At 44.0% G+C, this 15,017-nt stretch overlaps 1 protein-coding gene across 2 annotated transcripts; it reads right to left on the reverse strand.

Moving 5' to 3' along the window:
- Nucleotides 1-4,097: 4,097 nt before the first annotated feature.
- On the reverse strand, nt 4,098-13,571 carry LOC141089441 (serine/threonine-protein kinase Sgk1). 2 transcript variants are annotated; one of them, XM_073575849.1, is made up of 11 exons: nt 13,270-13,571; nt 10,363-10,438; nt 7,670-7,745; nt 7,363-7,551; nt 7,053-7,184; nt 6,717-6,829; nt 6,258-6,381; nt 6,056-6,151; nt 5,786-5,941; nt 5,592-5,681; nt 4,098-5,160 (listed from the first exon to the last, which is right to left on the reverse strand). In XM_073575849.1, the coding sequence occupies exons 1-11, from the start codon at nt 13,301-13,303 to the stop codon at nt 4,993-4,995; spliced, it is 1,254 nt and encodes a 417-aa protein (XP_073431950.1). In that variant the 5' UTR covers nt 13,304-13,571; the 3' UTR covers nt 4,098-4,992. The 2 variants fall into 2 exon arrangements, with proteins under 2 accessions (XP_073431950.1, XP_073431949.1); XM_073575848.1 differs by lacking the exon at nt 13,270-13,571 and adding an exon at nt 10,521-10,713.
- Between the last annotated feature and the right edge of the window lie 1,446 nt (nt 13,572-15,017).

Consider the following 15,017-nt stretch of genomic DNA (forward strand, 5'->3'; position numbering starts at 1 on the left):
TTTCAACGAATTAACCCATTAATTTAACACTTACATGTCCAAAATTTTACACACATACCTTATCTAATTATTAGTTAAAGACATATAAAAAACTAAATGAAATGGTTTACTGTATGTAAACCATGTGTCATTTCATGTCGGGTTTTGTAATAGTTTTACAGAAGCTGACAATTGATTTAGCGGCTATTCTGCTATGTAGAACTCTATAAAATATAAGTATATAAAGTACTGTATGTGTCTCAATGACATGTATATATATTTATATGTATTCTATGTGTCTATATCTATTCTTTCATTTGTGTTTTAACCAGTCATTGGGCTCCATTACATGTCCATTTTGCAAGCCGGCGAGAAAATCTTGTAATACGGATGCCATACCGATGTCACATGGATGCTTAGATGTGAGAAAATCGCATCCTCTCATTCCAATCGGATGACATACGGATCACTGATCATGAAACATTTGTGCGATTCCGGACCGTTAAATACGGACCGATTTTTTTTATAGCTTGTGTGTGACTCTAGCCTTAGACTACAAGTCTGGAGTCATTTTATGTGACTGCAGACTTGTGAATCCTCACATTGCGCACACTGCACGCTGTGAGGATTCTCTGATTCTGCCACTGGAAGCGACAGGCGTGTGATTGCCTGTACGTCATTTGCATATATGTGGTCACATACCAACTAGATGGTCGTGGCCTCAAGTGCATTGAGTAAGGCCAGACACAGTCTAGTCGGAATGTGGCCAGAAGTATACAAATCGTATATTTGCAATCATTCGATTGCCCACTCCAGCAAATCCTCGCAGCGCACGCAATTTGAGGATTCATAAGTCTGCAGTCGCATAGATTGACTGCAGACTTGTAGCCTAAGGTCAGGCAACCCCTTTATTCAGCCATCCCGTGGATCATTCATGTTAAAAACCATAGTTTGTTTCCTTTTAGCTCAGTACTTCTGGTTTCCTGTAGGTGTCACTCTAACATAACAAATAGTAATAAACAACAGTAGAAGTAGAATACTTTTATTAATATTGTGTCAAAAATACACACAGGTTTAGCATACAAGTATTAAGGGCACAGTAAACAATAGTAATACAGAATATCAGAGAAAAACAATTGTTGTGTTAACATTAAACCACATTAAATGTGAGATATGAACCCTCCTTTCGAAGTGTAAAGGGACATTGCGATTAGATCAGACCGGCCACGGTTCTTACTGAAGGCTACTCAAATCTATGGGCTAGAATAGAGAATGTCCTGTCCTGATTCTGAGGCTCCCATATACAGTAGGGCATCATTTTATGTTCTACAGATTCCTAGAGATAGACATAAGGAACCCACAACATTCACCATGGCCGCTCCGTGCCGCTGCTAAGAAGTTAGCTACTATGCAAGGAATTTAGAAAACCCATCCTACATCGCACAGATTTCCTGGAATTGCAAGTTATCCTCTATTCTTAGGATAGGAAATAACGTACTGATCGCTGGGGGGGTCTGCAACAATCCTGTGAATGGGGATCCGGAATCACCAGAATCCATTTTGGAATGGAGCGGAGTTGCTCCTCCATCAGCAGCAATTTTGTGGACTGGAGAATTGTGCAGTAATAAGTGCAGAAAGAGGACCTGTAATACTTATATATTAAAGACCAGGGGGAATATTTTTGCTTTGCACTTTCGTTTTTCCCTCCTTTTCTTAAACAGCAAACGATATGGTTCTTCATCAGGCCCTTGGCGGGCAAAGTAACCCATTGGTGCCCTGCGGTCACGTTTTTGGAGGCCGATAGGAGCCGATGCATTCAAACACCAACACGAGTTCCATTTAAGTGGCGCTGTCAGAGATTTTGGGTCCTGGGTAGAGTTGAGCGACTTTGGTCGGATCGGGTTTCATGAAACAAAATTTGTTTCAGATGAAACTGGTCCGACTAGGGCAAAAAAAGTCGGAGTTTCGTCCGAAACCCGACCCTAATGCATCCACTCAATGCCGACTTTTATTCCCCATTGACTTGCATTGGGGTCGGGTTTCGGACGAAACTCTGACTTTTTTTGCCCTAGTCGGACCAGTTTCATCTGAAACAAATTTTGTTTCATGAAACCCGATCCGACCAAAGTCGCTCAACTCTAGTCCTGGGTTCAAATCTCGCTAAGGAAAATATCTGCTAGGAGAATGTATGTTCTCCTGTTTTCAGGTGTTCCATTTGGGTTCTCCGGCTTGCTATCACACTCCAAAGACATACTGATAGGGAATTTAAACAGAGAGCCCCAATGGGGACAGTGATGATTACAGCTCCTAAGCCCTCTCCATAAATGAGAACCTCTGCAGTCAAGTATATGTATGTGATTTTGAGTTAACGGATTATTAAGTGTGACATAATCACAACCCCAAAATATATCATAAATTGGTGGACAACCCCTTTAAGTGCTGAAATGTACAAAGAATCAACAGTTTATGATAAAAAAAAAATGGCAAACCATGAATAGGAGAGAATTATGGTGTGCAGTAGCTTCACACAGCCTGCAGGGGTCATTGCTCTATATTAACACTACAGACAATATGGCTGTCTAGTAATTGTTGTGGATAGGACTCACTCCTGTAATGTATCCATACATGTACATGCGCAGGATAGGATGATCGGTGGGGTCTCACCACGGCATGATCAGGGAACTTTTATCCCCATTACCAGATGGCACAGCAAGTTGGATGCCCAGCCACTGTTTTATTTATTTATTCCCTATGGAGCGGTCAGAAAAATCCGAGCGCAACATTCAACAGCCCCATTAGGAATGAACACAGCGGTGGTTGAAAGTGGGACTACCGCTACATTCTGACAGGCACAATAAACTGCAGCAGGCGATGACGAGTTATGGACAAGCATGAAGTAAACATTCCATACAAGTTTCTCTACACTAATGTCCATCCAATAACACCGTAACCTGGTATGGCGCTATAGAAGATGTACAAGCTAACGTGCTCACTACGTGTTGTTACAGACTGAAGAGTTTGGTGTGATATGGGCCTACTGAAACCTTAGGACATATGAACTAATACGTCTATCAGTAACACCAGTTTAATTGACCACAATATATCAGGTTGGTTACCAAGAACATGGTCACGTTTTGATATGAGTTACCAGTTTTGGGTTTATGCAAATGCACAGTTACTGGGGAATGATGTTTAGGTTTTTGCTATGTAACATGGACCTACAGGATCACTGCAACCCATGGGAGCAGGCACCTTTACTATGAGATGGCACAAACAGTCAAGTTGTATATCTGCCAGCCAGATATCTCAGTTACCATGAGACATTCATATAGTGAGTACATGTCATAGATAAAAAAACCTACAAATATAGGCCTGGCCTCATCTTCGGTTTGTTCAAGGCTAGCATTAGACAGGGTTGGCCACCTTGTCTTTTATAGGTGTGATGGGGGATTATTAGATGAGTAGTACTACAGGTTCTCCTACTCTTCCTCAGATTACACAGCTCTCCTCTGCTCAAAATGGTGGCTTGTGGAGGAGCATGCGGCCAGACCAGTCCATCAGCCTCCTCCAAATAATAAACACGTCACACGAGATGATGTTTTTCAATTATTGTCTGACAACGCTAGTCACAAGCTGCTCTATCGGAAGCCATTTTGAGACAGCAGAACATCAAGTAAATGAGGAGAACCTGTAATACTAATATTAGCAGGTGTCCCAGTATTAAGTTCCAACACATTCGTGAACAGAGATATAGTTGCCGACCCCTTTGAAAGTGCATCTGTACACCTGTATTATGGATGATATTTCCAAGCCGACCAAGAGTCTCAGGGCCTGAAGTAACCTCTTAAAGTCCATCTGACAAGGTACTAACATCTGAGACCCAAGTATTAGTATTCATAGCAAGGCTTTGAATGGACAATACATAAAACTGAAGCATAACCGAATTGATTAACAACCAACTACTTCCATCTGATTAATTGGAGCCCGTCATGTTACATGTTATACCAATCTTGGTGTCCAGCAATCTTCAATGGACCCATCACGCAACCACTTTATTGCTAGATTACTCTTCTTCCATCTGAATATTTCATTTTTACACCAGTTTAAAATAGCAAAGGTTTTGTTTTTTTAAGTTTTATTGCAAACCCTTGGGTTTGGTCACAAAAAAAGGTACATGTTCTCTTATTAATTACAGTACATTGGCATTATGTTTTCTGTAAGTTTAAATATACAGCTCTTGGTTCTATACAATATGCACAAAGATGGTCAGGAATGTCCAAAAATAAACTTAAATAATGTACATTAAAACCACATGTTACAGCTTCGAACATCTAAATTTGGGGCATTTTGGTCCATAAAACCGTTTCTAAAAATAGAAATCTGTATAGCAGCAAATGCTTTCCTTCAAGCATTGAAAACAATGATCATTGCAAGCCCATGGTAATACATTTAATTAGTATTATCTAGACAAAAAAAAAAACAAAAAACATATGGTTTACATTAACTTTAGCTTCCACATATGGAAGAAAAAAAGTACAATGCCCCAGAATTAGTGTCACATTAACGTCTGAAAAATCACGGCGTCACACTCATCATTGTTCACTTGTAAAACCAGAGTCTCCACCCAAGAACTTCCATCTCATGTGGACAATTCTCAAGCTACACCGGATCTCTGAATTGAGAAAGGCACGTTTCAAAAAAAGTAAAAAAAAAAAAAACAACGTTTCTTATAGCTCCATCTCTTCATTTTCCTGTGTCTGTTTTCTCAAAGTCCACGACTTGCACTCAGGTTCTCGAAAGACAATGGCTCCTCGTAACTAAGCCATGCCCTTATTAAAGTCACTTGTTCCTCCTTTGACTAAGCTCCACTGTGCGTTCTTCCAGAAAAACTGGTGGTGTTGAAATTAAGGCTGTGATGCCGTCATGAAGGATGTGCAATTCTCTTTTTTTCCTCTCGTAAGAAAAAAAAAATATTTTAAGTGACTTAAAATGACCACATGGTGAGAATGTCCCTCAAAGGAAAGATTCCATAGGTGGAGCATAGGAGAAGCCCATAAAAGCTTCTGCAGCCTCTTTAATGCTTGCTGTTATGAGGATGCTATCCGGTGACTGGCCGATGGAATTCGGAACTGGTTCTTCTGTGAATTCGGGATCAAAGTGTTGCAGATCACTGGGACCACTCTGAAAAAAAAAAAAACAAAGGGTACAAAGCGATTAGAACAATGAAGCATAAAAATTATAGTACTTTTTCTACCAGAAATCTTACTAAATAATGAACACTGTATGCCATAGTCCCCAACTATGTAACTAAGGGGGCATGAAATGTACTGATGCCCAGTGATATTTTATATAATCATATCTGATATACATACAAGTCTTCACTAAACATTCATAAATGTTGCCGCTTTGAACTTTTCTCACATCTATCGATGGAGTCTCATGGTTTATGCACATAGACCACATTTGGGTCGTTTCATAATGTGTGCAGGTATACACTAGTGTACCTCTTAACAACTAGTAACGTAATGCAATATATAAAAGCACCTAAAATAACTGCCTTAGAAAAATAAAAGCAATGACAATGAGACGTAGCTGTAATTCCAGATACTTACCACATTTGGGTTAAAAGGAGGGGTAATCTTCTTATTGATGAGATCATCCCAGTTAATTGGAGAGAAAAAGATGTGGTTCTTAATCTCCATCTGTCAGCAAAGGAGGAATTAGATTAGTCCAATCAAAAGTAATTAGACACGCATGCTGTATCAGTGGGTGGAAGTCCTGGAATTTATATTTAGAATCTACTTACAAAGTCATTCTTGGCACCAAGTCTCTTTGTCCGATCTTTCTGCAAAAGGCCCTCAAGAAGGTTCCTGGCTGAGTTGGTTATGTTTGGTTTCAGCTGTAGTGGCTTGTTCAGGATGTTGTCATACATCTCGGCTGTGTTTCGGCTGTAGAAAGGTGGCTGTGGAGAGAATCCATTTCAATAGGGCAATATTAACAACACAGTTCACTTACATTACACCTCCTAAGGTAACAAGTGTGCCATCACAAGACCAGGAGTAGATGATCTACTTACCAGGCCATACAACATCTCATAGAGAACAGCTCCCAGGCACCACCAGTCAACTGTCCTGTCATAAGGCTGTTTGTGAAGGACTTCTGGTGCAAGGTACTGGAAAGAAGACAGAAGCCGTTAAGTGACATGGCATCCGTCACCCTTGGCGCATACATTTTTTTTCTTAAATTAAGAGTATACATGAGAATTTCTGAATATTTACCTCTGGAGTGCCACAGAAAGTAGAAGTTGTGCCATTGGGCTCAATGTTCTCCTTGCAAAGTCCAAAATCAGTAAGTACAATGTGACCCTGTGAATCCAGTAATATGTTCTCAGGCTTCAAGTCTCTATAAAAACAAAAATAAAATTAAAATTTATAACATATGGTTTGATACTCAAGGAAAAGTACAGGTATAGGTAACGTTGCAACCCCCAAATCTATGTTACTTACAAATGGAGAGAAAGTGGTGTCTTTGTTGGCCCATGTGAAGAGGTGGCAACATTTTGATTCAAGAGCAAGAGAGGCTTTGTCAAGCTCACAAGCACTACAACCAGAATGTTGCCACCTGTTCATATGAGCCAACAAAGACACCACTTTCTTTCCATGGACTCTGTTATTGAGTGCTGCCTGCTTTCTTCAGATACATAGAACTAGGAGAAATGCCATGTAGGACTGTATTACCTGTAGACTATGTTAAGAGAATGCAAGTATCCCAGTGCACTGGCTATCTCAGCGGCATAAAACCGAGCTCGTGGTTCCAGGAAGCAACGTTCCCTCTGGAGGTGATAGAATAGCTGCAAGAGAGAACATATTAAACCATGTCAATCAGCTGCACAAAGCACAATACACTTGTGGTGAGCACGGCATGTAAAACAATTGTTGGAAATTAAGGGTTTGCCAGTGACAGCTCGGACCATGGCAGCAGCCAAGGACGTACTAAGTGTGGCAAATCTCCAAACCTTGATTATGGTCTGTCTAGTAAGAAGAATAAGGGAGCTGCATGTAACCGCTGCTTACCTCTCCACCATTGATGTAGTCCAGAATGAAGTATAGTCTGCTGGCCGTCTGGAAAGAGAAGTGGAGCCCAACCAGGAACGGGTGTTTCACATTTTTCAGCAGCACGTTACGTTCTGACATGATGTGTTTCTCCTGAAATTAAAGATTGCTACAGGGTTACTTTCCATCTACATAGTGTCCTCACCTTCCATACCCAAAGTATTTGTCAGAATTGGATGAGATCATTTTCCCCATGCAGATTACCATAATCCCATAATTACCACAACGAGTCACCATATAAGAAGTAAATACATTAAGTAAGACCAATTACCTCTTTTTTCTTTAGGATTGCCTTTTTCTGGAGGACTTTAACCGCATAGAACTTCTCATCAGCTGTGTGTCTTGCCAAAAGCACTTTCCCAAAGCTACCCTTCCCAATGATCTTTAGGAACTGGAAGTCAGATGGCTTGGCATGAGGATTGGATGAAGGACCAAGGTTGATCTGTTGAGATGGACTGGGCTGCAAGAATTAACAAGTTGGTTACATGGGCTGCACAACGCCACAATCTTAAGATCACAATCACTGGATGTCAGCAAATTTCTATATAAAAACAGTATGAACCATTATGATGACTTACAGGAGGAGAGGGGTTGCCATTCAGCAGTTCTGGTTCTTGGGGTTGTGAAATAGTCAAGATGGACTGAACCTCTGGGCTACAAAAGAAATAAATGCACATCTTAATAACAGTCAGTGACCAGCAGATGGCAGACATGCAATGCAGGATAATACAGCAGCACTAGTTGATTCAGTACTTGGAAGAAGAAACTTTTACTGATGCTGTTACCTTGTAACATGTCACTAGATCTAATGGTATTGGAAAGGAGACCTCTCACTGATGATCACCTTGTATGCTTCACTAGATCTAAAAGCATTGGATAGAAGACCTCTCACTGATGATCACCTTGTATGCTTCACTAGATCTAAAAGCATTGGATAGAAGGAGACCTCTCACTGATGGTCACATTGCAGGTTTCACTAGATCTAATGGTACTGGGAAGAACACCTCTCACAGATGGTCACCTTCTAGGCTTCAGTAGATCTAATAGCATTGTATGGAAGGAGACCTCTCACTGATGGTCACCTTGCAGGCTTCACTAGATCTAATAGTATCGGATGGAAGGAGACCTCTCGCTGACGGTTACCTTGTAACATGTCACTAGATCTAATGGTATTGGAAAGGAGACCTCTCACTGATGATCACCTTGTATGCTTCACTAGATCTAAAAGCATTGGATAGAAGACCTCTCACTGATGATCACCTTGTATGCTTCACTAGATCTAAAAGCATTGGATAGAAGGAGACCTCTCACTGATGGTCACATTGCAGGTTTCACTAGATCTAATAGCTTTGGATGGAAGGAGACCTCTCACTGATGGTCACCTTGCAGGTTTCACTAGATCTAATGGTACTGGGAAGAACACCTCTCACAGATGGTCACCTTCTAGGCTTCAGTAGATCTAATAGCATTGTATGGAAGGAGACCTCTCACTGATGGTCACCTTGCAGGCTTCACTAGATCTAATAGTATCGGATGGAAGGAGACCTCTCGCTGACGGTTACCTTGTAACATGTCACTAGATCTAATGGTATTGGAAAGGAGACCTCTCACTGATGATCACCTTGTATGCTTCACTAGATCTAAAAGCATTGGATAGAAGACCTCTCACTGATGATCACCTTGTATGCTTCACTAGATCTAAAAGCATTGGATAGAAGGAGACCTCTCACTGATGGTCACATTGCAGGTTTCACTAGATCTAATAGCTTTGGATGGAAGGAGACCTCTCACTGATGGTCACCTTGCAGGTTTCACTAGATCTAATGGTACTGGGAAGAACACCTCTCACAGATGGTCACCTTCTAGGCTTCAGTAGATCTAATAGCATTGTATGGAAGGAGACCTCTCACTGATGGTCACCTTGCAGGCTTCACTAGATCTAATAGTATCGGATGGAAGGAGACCTCTCACTGACGGTTACCTTGCAGGCTTCACTAGATCTAATAGTATCGGATGGAAGGAGACCTCTCACTGATGGTCACATTGTAGGTTTCACTAGATCTAATAGTATCAGATGGAAGGAGACCTCTCACTGATGGTCACACTGCAGGTTTCACTAGATCTAATAGCATCGGATGGAAGGAGACCTCTCACTGACGGTTACCTTGCAGGCTTCACTAGATCTAATAGTATCGGACGGAAGGAGACCTCTCACAGATGGTCACATTATAGGCTTCACTAGATCTAATAGTATCGGATGGAAGGAGACCGCTCACTGATGGTTACCTTGCAGGCTTCACTAGATCTAATAGTATCGGATGGAAGGAGACCTCTCACTGATGGTTACCTTGCAGGCTTCACTAGATCTAATAGTATCGGATGGAAGGAGACCTCTCACTGATGGTTACCTTGCAGGCTTCACTAGATCTAATAGTATCGGATGGAAGGAGACCTCTCACTGATGGTCACATTGTAGGTTTCACTAGATCTAATAGTATCGGATGGAAGGAGACCTCTCACTGACGGTTACCTTGCAGGCTTCACTAGATCTAATAGTATCGGACGGAAGGAGACCTCTCACAGATGGTCACATTATAGGCTTCACTAGATCTAATAGTATCGGATGGAAGGAGACCGCTCACTGATGGTTACCTTGCAGGCTTCACTAGATCTAATAGTATCGGATGGAAGGAGACCTCTCACTGATGGTTACCTTGCAGGCTTCACTAGATCTAATAGTATCGGATGGAAGGAGACCTCTCACTGATGGTCACATTGTAGGTTTCACTAGATCTAATAGTATCGGATGGAAGGAGACCGCTCACTGATGGTCACCTTGCAGGCTTCACTAGATCTAATAGTATCGGATGGAAGGAGACCTCTCACTGATGGTTACCTTGCAGGTTTCACTAGATCTAATAGTATCGGACGGAAGGAGACCTCTCACTGATGGTTACCTTGCAGGTTTCACTAGATCTAATAGTATGGGATGGAAGGAGACCGCTCACTGATGGTCACCTTGCAGGTTTCACTAGATCTAATAGTATCGGACGGAAGGAGACCTCTCACTGATGGTTACCTTGCATGCTTCACTAGATCTAATAGTATGGGATGGAAGGAGACCTCTCACTGATGGTCACCTTGAAGGCTTCAATAGATCTAATATGCATGTTAATATAAACTGCCTCAGACTAGCTAAAGCATTAACCCCTTCCAATCTGCAGAAGAATGCTACAAGAACCAGCAGCAGATAACAGTGGCCATGACTTACTGTTTGCAGGCGTAGGAGTTAGTGGAGATCTTCTGGATAAAGTCGTTCAATCCCATTCTTCTCTGTTTCATGAAAGCTGGAATACACAAAGAAAGAAGAGGGCTAAGTACCGTGCCCACCGCTCCACCGCCAGCCCCCGGGCAGCCCCCGGCACTCACCGATGAGTATGGCCACCATGCCCCTCATCTTGGAGTAAGTGAGCGTGTTAGTCGGTGTGCTCTCAGTCTTTACTGTCATAGCTGCTCTGTTATAAATCCTACGTAACTCCGAGGACGGCTCGCACTTTCTCCAGCGCAGCAGCCGGAGCGGGGCTTTATGTAGGGGATGAGCTGGTGGGCGGGGCTAAGGCACACAATGAAAGAAACTTGGCGCAGGTTCAAAGCGCCCAGATCCAGCCGGGGTCAGTCAGCCTGCGCCTCCGCGGCCCCGCCCCCTGCAAGCCCCGCCCCTCGCCCGGTCACTGACGTCACGCGGCTCCGCAGACTCAGTGCCGGCTCCAGGACTTCATGTCCAGTTCTGCCAGGAAGAATGGAGGGCAGTACCGGCTCAGAGGCGGCAGGACTGGCTGTGCGAGGGGAGCAATGTCACCGCGACAAGAACAGGGAGGCACGGAATACGTCAGCCACACACGGAGGACGTGCTGTGTGCACGGTGCCACCCGCCAGCTGCTGCCTCCACCGCAGCGGTGGGAGATACTGTGCCCACACACTGCTCGTCCGCCTCCACACACGACAAGCTGCAAGGGGCTGCCAGAGGGAGCAGGGCACGGGGGGCTGCCAGAGGGGGCAGGGCACGGGGGCTGCCAGAGGGGGCAGGGGAGTCACTCAGAGACGGTATCCATGCAGGCCACACTGCGCTATGGGGGCTACAGAGGGGGAGGCCCACGGCTGCCGGGGCTCCAGCTAGAGGAGAGAAGGGGGTGGAAGAGATCGTTCATAGCTAGAGCTGGTGGATAGGAAATGGCTATAAATGGATCATAGCTAGAGCCGGATAGGTCGGAGAGGGATCAGATCGGTACAAGTCGGTGTAGCCAGGTAGAAATACTGCTCGGTAGAATAGGCATGGTGACTGAATAGATAAATATTAGAGTCACAGATTATATATATATAAAGAGTAGGGATTTTAGAGCGTCCATAAACCTTAGTTTGCCCGTGTGGTGTGTACCGTGCCGCGCATTATATGGGGCCATAAGGGACTAATATGACCTTTCCCAACCAGGGGCGGATATATCAGTGGTGCAACACAAGGGCCCTGTGGGTCACCACCTCCTCCAAACTCGGGGGACTGAGCATTAGGGTCAGCAGGCATTGGACCGAAAGCGGCCCCGTTCTGCCTGTGATTACAAGGCTTGCGCATTGTTCTTCGCTATACCTGATAGTGTGCTATAGATATGGGGTAGATAGATAATAGCTATGGGATAGGGAGAGAGCGATGGTCTATAGATAATATGGGGTAGATAGATGATAGCTATGGGATAGGGAGAGAGCGATGGTATATAGATAATATGGGGTAGATAGATAATAGCTATGGGATAGGGAGAGAGCGATGGTATATAGATAATATGGGGTAGATAGATAATAGCTATGGGATAGGGAGAGAGCGATGGTCTATATAGATAATATGGGGTAGATAGATAATAGCTATGGGATAGGGAGAGAGCGATGGTCTATAGATAATATGGGGTAGATAGATAATAGCTATGGGATAGGGAGAGAGCGATGGTCTATAGATAATATGGGGTAGATAGATGATAGCTATGGGATAGGGAGAGAGCGATGGTCTATAGATAATATGGGGTAGATAGATAATAGCTATGGGATAGGGAGAGAGCGATGGTCTATAGATAATATGGGGTAGATAGATAATAGCTATGGGATAGGGAGAGAGCGATGGTCTATATAGATAATATGGGGTAGATAGATAATAGCTATGGGATAGGGAGAGAGCGATGGTATATAGATAATATGGGGTAGATAGATAATAGCTATGGGATAGGGAGAGAGCGATGGTCTATAGATAATATGGGGTAGATAGATAATAGCTATGGGATAGGGAGAGAGCGATGGTCTATAGATAATATGGGGTAGATAGATAATAGCTATGGGATAGGGAGAGAGTGATGGTCTATAGATAATATGGGGTAGATAGATAATAGCTATGGGATAGGGAGAGAGCGATGGTCTATAGATAATATGGGGTAGATAGATAATAGCTATGGGATAGGGAGAGAGCGATGGTCTATAGATAATATGGGGTAGATAGATAATAGCTATGGGATAGGGAGAGAGCGATGGTCTATAGATAATATGGGGTAGATAGATAATAGCTATGGGATAGGGAGAGAGCGATGGTCTATAGATAATATGGGGTAGATAGATAATAGCTATGGGATAGGGAGAGAGCGATGGTCTATAGATAATATGGGGTAGATAGATGATAGCTATGGGATAGGGAGAGAGCGATGGTCTATATAGATAATATGGGGTAGATAGATGATAGACTGATTCATTTACAGCAGCTGCACAGATGTACAGATCTGACCACCCGGGGGCGCCAGGGAGTCGCACATTTAAATCTACCACCCTCCAGGGAAGCGCTGACTTTCAGACATTCAGGTTGGGGGACCAAGTATCTTTTACATTCCAAATATAGTTAAATGTAACTTGTCCTTCCTTGTTACAAGTGAGAAGGGGCCATCAGCAGGTTTCTCTGTGTGATGGGATGATTACACACTATACCCCACTCTTCTACAGTTCTATGGCAAGTGATCTGCAATAGGGGGCAATCTCCCAGGTAGTGATCACCTCTGCCAGTGACTGCTTGCCCAGTGCCAGCCCAGCACACAGCAGAGACCCAACACCAGGCACTGATGGCCTGGGGAAGGACCCCACTCCTGCGATCACCTACCTTTCAGAGGCGACTTTTCCGTCTTGGTTCTCATGGTGGAGTGCAGCTAGGCAGTGGCAGGCATAGAATCCACGAGCTCTTCCTCCTCCCCTCTAACCAGTGACAGCTCCACAGAGTGGGGAGAGGAGGCTCAGGAGAGCAGCCGGCTCCTTTATAGCGCCGGGCAGATAAGGCTGCAGGGAGAGATTGGCTGCAGCAGCATCACAGTCCAAAAGTCAGCAGCGCCTGTCCTGTGCAGGGGGCGGAAAGGGAAGGAGCTGGGGTCTCCTGTCCGCTGCAGACAGGCCGGAGCTCTGTGGCGCCTGACGGTCACAGTCACTAGTGTCATCTGCATGAAAGAAGTCAAGTTGTTGAGACTGGCTCCCTCCCGGCCGGATCCCCGGAGGGTGGAGCAGGCGCCCCCTGTCAGCCACTTCTCTCCTCTGCTTTTCCCTTTTCCTTCCTGTCAGTGCAATCCCAGGCAGTGACCCCGGCTATTAAAAGTTCTACAAAACTGCAGAAAGCTTCTATCACAATACACAACCAGGCTGAGCTAAGCTGGGCTTCTGCCCCCACTGAGGAGCAGCCAGAGGGAGGTGGCAGCTAAAGGCTAGCAACTCTATAGGGAGCTACCAGAAACGTATTCAGGGCTCACGTCCATGGGTCCGATGTCAGAGCTCATGAGCCAAGCACCACAGTCTCATAAACCTACAGTTGTGGCCAAAAGTATTGACACCCCTGCAATTCTGTCAGATAATACTCAGCTTCTTCCTGAAAATGATTGCAAACACAAATTCTTTGGTATTATCTTCATTTAATTTGTCTTAAATGAAAAAACACAAAAGAGAATGAAGCAAAAAGCAAAACATTGATCATTTCACACAAAACTCCAAAAATGGGCCAGACAAAAGTATTGGCACCCTCAGCCTAATTCTTGGTTGCACAACCTTTAGCCAAAATAACTGCGACCAACCGCTTCCGGTAACCATCAATGAGTTTCTTACAATGCTCTGCTGGAATTTTAGACCATTCTTCTTTGGTAAAACTGCTCCAGGTCCCTGATATTTGAAGGATGCCTTCTCCAAACTGCCATTTTTAGATCTCTCCACAGGTGTTCTATGGGATTCAGGTATGGACTCATTGCTGGTCACCTTAGAAGTCTCCAGTGCTTTCTCTCAAACCATTTTCTAGTGCTTTTTGAAGTGTGTTTTGGGTCATTGTTCTGCTGGAAGACCCATGACCTCTGAGGGAGACCCAGCTTTCTCACACTGGGCCCTACATTATGCTGCAAAATTTGTTGGTAGTCTTCAGACTTCATAAAGCCATGCACACGGTCAAGCAGTCCAGTGCCAGAGGCAGCAAAGTAACCCCAAAACATCAGGGAACCTCCGCCATGTTTGACTGTAGGGACCGTGTTCTTTTCTTTGAATGCCTCTTTTTTCTCCTGTAAACTCTATGTTGATGCCTTTGCCCAAAAAGCTCTACTTTTGTCTCATCTGACCAGAGAACATTCTTCCAAAACGTTTTAGGCTTTTTCAGGTAAGTTTTGGCAAACTCCAGCCTGGCTTTTTTATGTCTCGGGGTAAGAAGTGGGGTCTTCCTGGGTCTCCTACCATACAGTCCCTTTTCATTCAGACGCCGACGGATAGTACAGGTTGACACTGTTGTACCCTCGGACTGCAGGGCAGCTTGAACTTGTTTGGATGTTAGTCGAGGTTCTTTATCCAACATCCGCACAATCTTGCGTTGAAATCTCTTGTCAATTTTTC

This window comes from Dendrobates tinctorius, unplaced genomic scaffold (assembly GCF_039654945.1).
Source record: "Dendrobates tinctorius isolate UK_male_01 unplaced genomic scaffold, ASM3965494v1 ptg000046l, whole genome shotgun sequence".
NCBI classification, from domain to species: domain Eukaryota; kingdom Metazoa; phylum Chordata; class Amphibia; order Anura; family Dendrobatidae; genus Dendrobates; species Dendrobates tinctorius.